The 12,117-nt window shown below is 34.3% G+C and overlaps 1 protein-coding gene and 1 non-coding gene across 3 annotated transcripts; both read right to left on the minus strand.

Annotated features, from left to right (window-relative positions):
* Positions 1–344: 344 nt before the first annotated feature.
* Positions 345–2,686, minus strand: LOC106386830 (probable glucuronoxylan glucuronosyltransferase F8H). 2 transcript variants are annotated; one of them, XM_013826654.3, is made up of 3 exons: positions 1,650–2,686; positions 1,308–1,498; positions 345–1,195 (listed from the first exon to the last, which is right to left on the minus strand). In XM_013826654.3, the coding sequence occupies exons 1-3, from the start codon at positions 2,331–2,333 to the stop codon at positions 730–732; spliced, it is 1,341 nt and encodes a 446-aa protein (XP_013682108.1). In that variant the 5' UTR covers positions 2,334–2,686; the 3' UTR covers positions 345–729. The 2 variants fall into 2 exon arrangements, with proteins under 2 accessions (XP_013682108.1, XP_013682104.1); XM_013826650.3 differs by having other exon boundaries at positions 1,308–1,558.
* A 6,770-nt stretch (positions 2,687–9,456) lies between these two features.
* On the minus strand, positions 9,457–9,548 carry LOC125593744. Its single transcript, XR_007329638.1, has one exon. It is a non-coding gene; the product is annotated as a small nucleolar RNA Z101 (small nucleolar RNA).
* Positions 9,549–12,117: the final 2,569 nt, after the last annotated feature.

Raw genomic sequence — 12,117 nt, forward strand, 5'->3', positions numbered from 1 at the left:
ATAATAGACATTATACCATTTTGAATGAACCATCTCCATTCAAATGATCCAAATTGGTTCAGCTGAATAGACTTTAAAATTAAGCCTAAATTTTTAAAAATCATCTGGATGATCCATCTAAATGAATTGCATTTCTAGTGCCTAAATAAACAAAACTTTCATCTTCATCTAGATGGCCCATCCAGATGGAGAAACAAACCGACCTAACTGCGAATAAGATTGTGATTTGTGAGTGCGTTCGGCATATTTCTAGATTGACAGTTCACTGAAGAATCGCACTTTAGTCGAATGATTGGGTCATTTCATCGAATTAATGTAAAAAAGTATACTAGATCAAAGAACAATAAAAATCAAAAGTTAATTTTACGAGTTTAAACGACATTCGTGTTAAAACTGATAAAGTTGTTTACGATGATTGGATTTTAAACTGAGAGTAGAGATTTGATTTAACCCTGCATGCATTTCGATCTACAAGTCCTTTTATTATTTTCAAATAATTATATGACTACTCAACCAAAGAATTACACGTCAGCATACTTTACACTTTACTTCCCTGAGTCACATGTTACTCCACTCATTGATAGCCAGCTCAGCAAACATCTCACGTGCCCAAGTTAATCTCCTCACGTTATGGACCCCACACGAGACATCCAGTTTCACAATATCGACAACAGTCCAAAAATTCCAGCCTGGCATCCATTTAGACACATGATCCTACGTGTCAACTACTCATTGGCTCAAAACACTTGACCTCCGGAAAGATCGATCGAGCTTTCTCCGCAACGCCTCGAGAATATGCCACGTGGCATCACCTTCCATCATCGGCACATTGTACAAGAGGGCCCGCTTAAACGCCGGCTCACGCAAGTTTCGCTGTATCACAGACAAATTAGTCGCCGCCACGCGCTCTAGTATCTTACGCAGATTCTTCACGTCTTTCTCAGCCACCGTGAGAGATATCTCCGACCACCGCACCGTCTCGGAGAACGGTAGCTTTATCCCATCCGCGATAACCACGGGCACGCATCCCAACACGGCGGATTCCACTAGCCTAGGACTCCATGGGGCCCATCCGAGAGGACAGAGACAAAACAACGATCGCACGATCTCTGATCGGTATCCAGCAAACCGGTGCCGGTTAAGATGAAACCGTCTCCTCCCGCCGTATTTCTTCAAAATCGCCGTTCGCACTCCCCTGCACGCCGAGAAGTGGCATTTTAGTAATTAACCAAACACACAAATTTTTTAAAGTCAACATGAACACGAAAAAAAAAAGAAATCAAGAAAGGTTTCGCAAACGCACGCACTTGCTGTAAAAGCGTCCGCTTATATTCTTAGGGTTGACTTCCATCTTCCCCCGGAAAAACGCCCATATGTCTCGCCGTCCGTTCGCCGGAGCTCTGTCTATTGCTCTCCGCACGCTCTCCGGCGGAATATACGGCGGGATCACCACGTGCTCAGCTTCTTGACATGGATGCTTGTAATTAACTCCAAACGTCTGTAAAATTATCGAATTTTTCATAAATTCTGGAATCCCTTCTTCAATCGCTAAATCCTCCTTCACAAAATAAAAATCAAAACTTTTTTTTTTATTAAAAAATAAAAATCAAAACTTTACTCGAAAATTATCGAATTTGAGTTTAGTTTACCATGGCGTGGAAGCATGCGCCGAAGTCATGAGAAGCGACGAAGACGTGGTCGGAGCCTCGAGTCCGGTTCCAAAACGGGTAACTGTCGGAGAGGAAATCGACGGCGGAGCTGATGAGGGAGCGAGCGTGGCTTAGAGAAGGGAAGCCGTTGGCTGTTGAGAAGTTGCAGGAGACGTAGACAGGGACGAAGAAGAAGTCTGCTTCTTCCGGGTCCAGCGTACGAACGGAGGAGTCAGAGAGAAGGGCGCGGTGGATGGCTACCTCCGCCGCGAAGAGGTGACTGGCGCACCGGTCTGACGCCGTCACCCAGTCGACGTTGAATCTCGCCGGTAGATCGTAAACGTATATCTTCATTCCGCTGAAGAGACCGCCTGGTTTGAGAATGGCGGAAGATTCGATGAGAGCGCGAGATGGGAGGGACGACGACGTTAGGTGGTTAGACAGGAGACTCGTTGTGGTGGTGGTCGAGGGTGAGGATTGGTCTCCGGCGAAGTAAGATGTGAAGAAATAGAGAGAGAGGAACAACCAGATGACCCACCTGTAATAGTTTCTGAAGAAGACGAAGAAGAGGTTTCTTTTGTTGTGTCCACTTCTGTTGTTGTTGTTGTTTAGCTGCATTTTGACGATGAAACCCGTCTTCTTCTTGGTCTTGTTGATGCTAGGTCTCTTAATGTCAAGCGACATTGCTTGATTGTTAAGAGGAGCAAAGATGAAACCGAGCTTTCTCTTTGTTGGTGATGATAATGATTGAGAAGTAGAAATCAAGGGATGGAGATTGGGAGAGATGTAGAGAAAGGGTCGTTGGTGTTTCTCAAGAATGAATTGTTTTTCTATTTCATTTGGATCAAGATTGGTGTGATCTGGTTCTCATCATTCTCTCGTGTCATGGGTTTGGTTCGAATCCAATGGGGTCATTAAGAATTTTTTTTTTTTAAAAAAAACAAATCTTCAGATAAGAGAGAGAAAGAGGTCGCATGGCTCTAGATGCAATGGAGCAGAATGGAGCTCGGCAATGGTCTCGGGTTCATCGCTTGGTCGTCTCGTAACCGTACCACTTAAATGTGACATGACTATAATACCCATGTAATTATTACTTTTGCGCATTTGTGTAAGTTGGGGAAGACATGTGCTTCATAAATGGTCTCTTGATAAGCTAATGACAGTGTAGTTTTGGATAATTTTAGCTAATGTTTGTTTCTTTGTTTAGAATGTGTGGTGATCATTAGAAGTTGGCTAGTTTTTTTTTATCACTTTTAAGTACTTTTTATAGCTCACATTTGGTTGTATAAAGTTAGCTTATCATGTACTCCTAAACTTCACAAACTAATATAGAAAAATGAATGAATATAGATAAGAAAAATATTACTCCCTCTGTTTCATATTGTAAGTAGTTTTAGGAAAATGTTTTTGTTTCAAAATGTAAATATTTTTCGTATTTCTAGATAACTTTTACATTTATTGAATACAGTGTGACCAATCAAATTAAATAGACTTATTTTTTATTGGTTAAATTATATCTAACCTATTTATTATAAAATACGTTTTAAAAACATAATAATTTTCTTAATCTTCGTGTTTTTAGCCAAAATTACTTATATTATGAAACGGATGGAGTACTAACCAAATAAATATGATTGCTCCATACGGGAAATTAGCCTGATATTTACAGCTGGTCTATTTGGAAGTAAGCAACCAAAAACATACATTGTTTTCGAGCTAGTATTAAAAGTACTTTATCCCAAAGGAGTATAAAATGTACATGTTCTCGAGCCAGTATTTAAACTCGGATATCAAATTAAATATAATTATAGGATAAGTAAAATATGCACTCGAACAAATACATTTATACATTATAGTATGGGGCTTGAAAAGAAGCGCAGAGGGTATCTAAAAAGCTTACAAGAGCACTTGCCCCACTGGCCACTGGGTGTGGGGAGAATGAGTGCAGATGTGCAGATATTTACAGACAACAGAAAATCCATTTTCTTTGTAAGGGTGTATTGCTTCGCTTTTTTTACAGCGTATGGAAAATCGAAAGTGTATGGTTATTATTACAGCCTTTGTAAGACGTAAGAAAAGTGGTTAAGAACACGGACGAAGCCTGAGACGGTGAAAGCTCGAAATCTTTTTCTCTCTTTAGGCATAAACAATAATGGCCACTTGATAAAACAAATAATTATCTTTTGCTTCTATTTCTGATCTCAGTGGCCAAATTTATCGACGTGATGTTGTCTAAACTAACTTATGCGTAAATAACGTGATTGGTTAAGTGAATTCACAATACAAAGTTTTTGAATCTTACCATTGTAACGGCGCAAACAAAATCTACCTTCACAACCACATGGATGAGAATTCAGCTTTATCTTGGATATTAAAGTGACTGGACCAGTGACAAAAACGGTTGATTAATAACGTTTCGGTTGAAATTTCTATGTATATATTTATTTATTAGAGTTGAGCTACTCATTTTGCGCTTCTTCTTTTTTTTTTTTGTGATCCAACTCATTTTGCGCTTTCTAGTAAATGAGTAAGCTAAAGTAAATGAAACATTTAATACTATAAATAACCCAATTCACAGTTTCTCACACTTAGCCCCCTTCGTTTGCCTATTGCACGAACTGCGACAGATCGCATGTCGAAGTTTGTTGTTCGTTTTGTTGTCGCGTAACATGCGACATGCGATTGGTCGCAAGTCGCAAGTCGCAGGTTGTTGTTCGTTTTGATGTCCTGCGACTAATCGCACGACCAATCGCGGGTTCCCATTCAAGTTGCCGGAAAAAACAGCGACTAAAAATTAATAAAATTTTGATCACGCGACTGGTCGCAGGTCGCCCGACACGTAAACGAACATGACCTTACTCACCTAGCCATAAAAGGCTATGTATATTTATACACAAAGAGACAGAAGTGGATTTGCATGCATCTATACAGCGTTGAAAGAAAAAATATTTAAACCGAATTTCTGTATCTAATCTGATTCTGAATCTGAATTAGGGGATTGTGACACACCATCACTATTAATACAAAAACACAACACCAATGTCAATGTATATTACAAGCCTGATTCAACTTATATTGAATACTGAAATGGAAAATTGAGATTGTTCATATATTTTCAATCATACCTTTGTTACTATTATCTGTTTCTCTTCGTATGCTATATATTTGTAATAATTAGTCTGTAGCTAAGAGATATTTTAGTCTTTTGCTGTCAATTTATTCACAAGGCATTCATGACTGAGCAATATTATTCTTCACATTTAATTCTCCTTTACATGCATATAACAAAATATATGTATACATTGTAGAATGGTAATAGAGTTATTAACACAAAAAGCCAGTTTACATGTTTTTATAACACTCAAAAGCAGATTGTGTTACCAAAGCAGTTTTTGGTGGTTGAAGACTCATTTCTCCCTGAAAAAGTGAAACTAGAGATGAGTATTTCAGTAAAACGACAATTTATGCTGGTTAGGTTAGTTAGAAAGTTTGAATTTTGAAAAATATCGGTGATAACTTGGTGGACTTGACATAAAGTTAGATTTGATAGATAAATAACTTTGAGCCCGTAAAGAGTATTTTTTTATTGTTTAATTATCTTCTATAAAAAAAATTATGATTATGGGAGAGAAAAAGACGAAGAAGCTTTCGGACAACCGGAATTTCAACCAAGCCGACGAATGACCGCCGGGTGATGACGGCATAACGGCGTAGACGATTAGGGAATCGGCGGGTAAATGTTTGGCAGAGAAGAACTACGACGTTTTGGATATAATCTTACAAAACTCAAAAATCAAAACTTGTTTTTGCTTGGTTTTTGGTTCTAATTGGTTATTTTATACTATAGTTGTAATTTATAAAAGTAAAACGTAAATAAATGAAGATTCCATGATAAAGAATCAATGACGGCTCTGAGATCTATTTGCAGGAAATCCTGAAAACCCTAATATGAAGAAGATGAAATTATTACAAAATTGCCACTCATATTAATTGTACACATTCACTTAAATGTACCGTAAAACATAACTTAATTGAACATATTCACACAAATACACGTATATGAAATTAATGTACATGCAAAAAATCGGGTTAACATTGAACACATGTACACATTATCGTAAATATCCACGTGTACACGTATTACTAAATATATATATATGTACACTGATTACAAAATTTCTTGATGAGTTACATGTACATGTTATCGTAAATATCCACGTGTACACTTGTTACTAATTATATATACATGTACACTGATTAATAAAATTTTTGATCAGTTGCATGTGCATCATGTACACATTTGTTGTATTATACATATGTACACAACGCCACAAAATCCACATGTACACTGTATTAGCCATATGTAGGAGGCATTTGTATGTTGGTTTATAAATATTTACACTTGCACCTTTCATAATTGTTATCTTTTAAACATGATCCTTCTCAGAATATTTTTTTTATAAGAGTAGTGTTTACAAACTACATTATATTATACATACATGTGAACACGAGAACTTAGACAATCAGGGAAAACGAGAAATCAAACATTATAATATACATATAACTTAATTGTAAACATTCACAAAAACATTATACCCTCTTGCAATAACCCATAAACCCCAATAAACTAAATTATAACCACTTAAACCTAAAACAAACTTTTAACCCTACAAAATGGCCATATATATGTAGATTTAATGTTCATGTTAACATCATAACTGTGGACAGCATATGAATTTAATGTACATAAAAAATTGGTTTAATATTGTGCACATGTACACTTTATCGTAAGTACCCACGTGTACATTAGTTACATGTACACTGATTACAAAATTTGTTGATTAGTTACATGTGCATCGTGTACACATTTGTTGCACTATACATATGTACACGAGGCTACAAAATCCACATGTAGACTGTATTAGCCCTATGTAGGAGCCATATGTATGTCGGTTTATAAATATTTACACTTGCACCATTCATAATTGTTATCTTTTAAACATGATCCAGCTGAGAATTGTATTTTTTTTATAAGAGTAGTGTTTACAGACTACTTTGATAAAGTTAACAAGTACACTTAATTTTGACTGGCACATGTACATTAATCCACAAAAACTTATGTGTACATCGTTTTACTTGTACATCGAATAAATTTTGAATATACATTTACATAAGTTAAAACAGAGGCCTAGAATAAGCGGCGAGATGGAGGAGATGAAGGCGGTGAAACAGAGGCGACAGCGACGAGTAGGAGACGAGACGAAGGCAGTGAGAGAGAGGCGGTGAAGGCGGCGACGAGAACGAGACAAGGACGAGACAGAAACGAGACGGAGGCAGGGATTTCAGTTGAGGGTTGGATCCGAAACATAAAGCTATGTTATTGATGACTGTGTAGAATTTCCATGAATTTACTCTTGAATTTACAGAAGAACCGTGAAAAATACAAAGGAGGAAAATGAATGTGATTTTATCCAAAATAAAGAATCTGGGCCGTCGATTTAAAGAGTACAAAAGAAAATTTAATGGTTAGGATATGAGACAGGTACAAATCTTGTCAAAGATTTCAAAATTAATCTGAACCGTTGAGATGGCAGAGAGATGTGGAGTGGAGGTTTATTCCCGCTAAAATAATGGTTAGGTTAGTCAGTGAGTTAGTTACAAAATAACTAGTTTATTTAGGCAAAAAGGAAGCTGTTAGGATAAACTACTTTGGTAGAAGAAAGTGTTTTTTGGGTTATAAAAAACTCAAAACTGCATTTGAGCGTAATTATTTCATGTTAATATATGTATACATTGTAGAAATATTAAAGACGAAGCAATATGTTTAGTTAAGGGATCGCTTATCCTTGCATCAGAAGGAAGAAGCTAGATATCATTGATATAATGAGTTTTCCAACCATTACATTTACACGTGAACGAGTAGCTTTTTTATTTGATGTATGACCTTTCTTGATTGCATAAAATGTTTGATAATAATAATATTAAGTTGTTTGATAAGAACCTTGTGTACATAAATTAACAACTTAATATTGTTTTTTTTTGTTTTTTTTTTCAAAAAATAATATTAAGTTGTTAATTTATGTACACAAGGTTCTTATCAACTGATGTCGTAGCAGATGTTCTGTTCCCCGTGGGTTGAACCAGAATTTCATCATTTGAAAATAACTAGTGTGCTATACTGATCAAAATTACCACTAGTCCAACATTTATTAATATGAATATGATCATTTGTTCAACTGCTACAAACATGTAATCTAGTGACTCATGAAAAACTCAGAATGGGACTTGAAGGACTTTGTAACCGATTGTAAACATTTGGGCTGAATATATGGGCTCTACCATTGGGTGAAGAACACTTCTCATAAGGTTCAAATGCAGTTGTTTTGAAAAGAACTATGTTCTAATGAATTAGATTTGTTAACATTCTGATTCAAGAAAGTATACCATACCAAAGCCCAATACTATACAGTACACAAACTACTATTTGAGATCGTGGTCTCTAACATAATTATTAACAAGCCTTTTACAACCCCAATAAGGAGTTATAGCATTGGAGTTCTATATGTACGTATATATATTAATATTAGTATTTAATTGTAGTATTTTTAATTTTATAAGAAATCCAATCCAAAATACCTCCCATTGGGGATGCTCTTATATTAGTATAATAGTATGAACCCTGTTGAGGCTGGTTTTGAGGGACAATCAACAATTCTCCAGAGAAACTAGGGAATCTTCATCTTCTGTCAAACAGAGGGTTGATAAGAAAGTTTGCACACTCACTTGAGTTTCTGGCCGTGCAGGAGGAAGCAGCCTAGTACCATTACACTAAAGCCTGTTCAAAGCCGCTGAGAACGGAATTCAATCAGTTCAAAGCAAAATCTACAATTCATCCCGTTATCAATCCTGATCCATGGCTAAACACAGTCTATAAGCTTGATCAGTTTATTTGCTTGCCAAGAGAACCTCTGTGATGGTCCAGAATATTTTTTTTTTTTCTCAAATCCAAATTTTCATGTTTTCAAATCCCATTTTTCAGGTTTTCAAACACGAGCCGACTAAAATGGTTGAACAATGTGAGATGGCCCAACTAGTCAACAAAATTCTATAAATATCTGTATATATAAAGTAGTGTTTTCTCTCCTGTGAGTGCGTCACGTCACTAAGTCGCTTCGCTTAATATAGTGTCAACACATGTTCCATTTAACTAAATGTTGCGTTTCAATTATGACTCTTTGTTACTTTTTTGGGTCTTCGTTTGGTTGTTACTTTTTTGGAGTTTGTTTTGTGGGCTTAATAATTTACACAAGTAGCTTCGTTTTTTTTTTGCTAAAATTCAAGATTAATGTTTGTAATCTTCGTTTTCGTTTTACGTGTCAAGTGATTGCCAATAGATAGACCCGAAGTTGCAAAACCAATTAAGATACAATACGTCTATCGGTTCTGGTCAGCCGCCAACCCAATTTACAAAATATTACAGAACATGATTTACAAAAAGATTAATCTGTTTATGACCTAATCTAATAAACTTGTTATTGGCCGGACAATAAGTTTCAGAAGACCAGAATTTGAACAAAGAAAATTAACCGTATTAATAAAAAGGAATTAAGGGAGATCGACATTAATCTAAACAATCAAACATAAAACAGAAAGATATTCTGTATAAAAATTGAAATACGGGTATCAGATAATCATAAAGATAGCATCAATAAGATTCAAACGCAAATTATCCTTGAAATATAGTTTCATATCATATGCCCAGCCAAAAGAAAGAACTTAAAAAATCAAAAAAAGTTGAAAACTTGATTCTGAGTATCTGTTCTCCAAGGTGAATAAACATCAAACATAAAATTAGTCGTAAAATACCATTTGTTTTATGAGATTCATTATGTACTCAGATCATATAAACACACAAATATTTTTAAAATAAAAACTGGAAAAGGAATTTTTATGAGATTCATCATGTAGTGAGATCCATAAACCCACAGATTTTTTTTAAAATAAAGACCGGAAAAAGACTTAGTTTTCATTATAAGTGGATAGCATCTCAAGAGTTATCACAATAACATCACAATATGTCTCACGGGATTGAGAGACTTGTGGACATTCTATGTTCACCTCGACGACATAAAAGAGAGCGTAGATATAAAGCCAAAAGGAAAAAAAAATGGAAAAGCTCAGAACTTCTTAGAGGTTGACTGTCAGCGATAAAGAACAAAGCGCTTCTCTGTCACGCAAAAATTAAAAAAAAGTCTTATACCAGTATCGAAGAAGATGATAAGAACTATAAAAAATGAGACAGCACACTATATGATTGACACGTTATATATTAGTCGAGACAGGATTAGGAGAAACCCTGATTTTATTGGGCTTTGTCGTGTACTATGTATTAATGGGCTTCTTTAAAAACTTAGACGCTATAACTAATGGATCTTTGAGTTGAGGAAAGCAGAAGAGTCAGAAGAGTCAGATCTTTGAGCTGAGGTAATGTTTCTCAAATTTACAGATCGAATGCTCGGTTGATATGATTTAGAGAAAACGTTGGGTTGTGGTTTTCTTAAAAAATATTTGTTCTTTGATTTTATTTGGTTTGTAATGTGTTTTCATAAACTGATTTGAAGACCAACATTATATTTGTCTTTCTGATATTTTTTTACTTATTCATTCTTTATTATAAAATATTTTGGGTTAATTAAAAAATAACCCGTTTAAACAATCAGTTTCAACGAAAGACCATGTTTAGCAATTTCATTTTCGTAAATTCTGTTGCAATTTGTTTGAAACAATATTTTTTAACATTTTCCTTGGTAAAAAAAATGGTTTCTTTGGTCAGCCTGATAAAATAACTCCGGTACTCTATCAATCCAAAATTATATAGCCGTAAATTTAGTTAGTCAAAATAATATATTATCGTTTGATATAGAAAATGTAAGGAACCAGTTTCTACGTTTTATACTGCCTTTAAGATTATCTCCAATGTATTTTGCTATTTTCACCTCTAAACTAGAAGAACTCTATAATAGATATGAGATATGCTCCAATGTATTCCTCTAAAATAACAGTCTCTAAATGTAGAGTAAAAAAAGAGAAATTCGCTATTTTTTACAGAGGAAGAAATAGAGGTGTGTTAGAGCAATTTCACCTCTAAATGCTATTATAGAGGTAGAAATAACAATGGGTTTGAGATGCTCTAAAGACGGATTCCCGAGAAATGAGAACTCAATGATTCTAAAAACATAACTAAGCTTCAAATGAGTTATCAATTTAAACAACTGTTTATATGAAAAACTAAATAATAAGATAAAAGTATTTAAAGCATAAACAATGTTTAATTAAATTAAATTTCACATTGCTTACCTTCTGTTAATTCCAATAATGAAAATATAACAAATAGTGAGTTTTAATCATTTCAAATTTGTTGAGCAACACATTGAATAAATAAATAAAAAATTCTGAATTGGCATATTAATTATATTTTAGTAGTCAATTATAATGTAATATATATCTATTAAAATCTAAATTATAATTGTAATTGATTTCTCATAGTCTTATATTTAATTGTTAAATAAACAGTAGAGAAACTCTCATTTGATCAAAAAACAGAATATAAAAGGCCCATGCTCCTTTTTTGGCTACAGAGGAAAAATAAGAGACTAAAACTCAATTTTTCACTCCATAAGATCCAAAGATATCTTTACTATTTGTGGTTTAACAAGGTTTCTCTATTGTGTTATCTTTTGATCGATTTTGTTTGATTTAACTTATAATGCTCAAAGTTTAAATTTAGAAAAATGTTATGAGTATTATAACACTATAAAATTTTGTAACTCTGAATCAACGACAATACTAAGTATGTTCACATGTCAATTTTAGTTATATAATTGAAATTTGATGTAGATAACATTGATTGCTTAACATAATCATACTCACAACCAAATGAAAACCAATACATCACGGGCGGGCCGATCCTATTATAACATATGCAAGAGGAAAAAAACAAAAAAGATGTAATTAGCTCGAATAGTTCTGTCTGCTTACTTGAAAAACAACTGGCTATTGGACAAGTCCACGTATAATGAGAAGTCGACGTCCACATACTAGAACTATCAAAAGCCCAAGAAATATATAGACTTTATCATACACACCATCAGTATATATACTTTTGGCTTTAATAATTCAGTATACATAATTAATTATACGAGCCTTATTGAAAAAGCGATATTATTAATCTAGTTTTCTTATTTTTAAGAACCTAACATCTTCAATAAAAAGATACATCAATATACTCATTACCAATCGATTTTGATTTCAATACCTATGGACTTTGATATAATACAGACACGATGTCATCTAAATATAAAAATAACATTGTAAATCTGAAATGTTAAAATCCTCCCAAATCATATGTTTCGATATATATTAACTGGGTATGATGTAGTGTACAAATGGCAATAAATTACGATAACAT

Source organism: Brassica napus, chromosome C9 (genome assembly GCF_020379485.1).
Source record: "Brassica napus cultivar Da-Ae chromosome C9, Da-Ae, whole genome shotgun sequence".
Lineage (NCBI taxonomy): Eukaryota > Viridiplantae > Streptophyta > Magnoliopsida > Brassicales > Brassicaceae > Brassica > Brassica napus.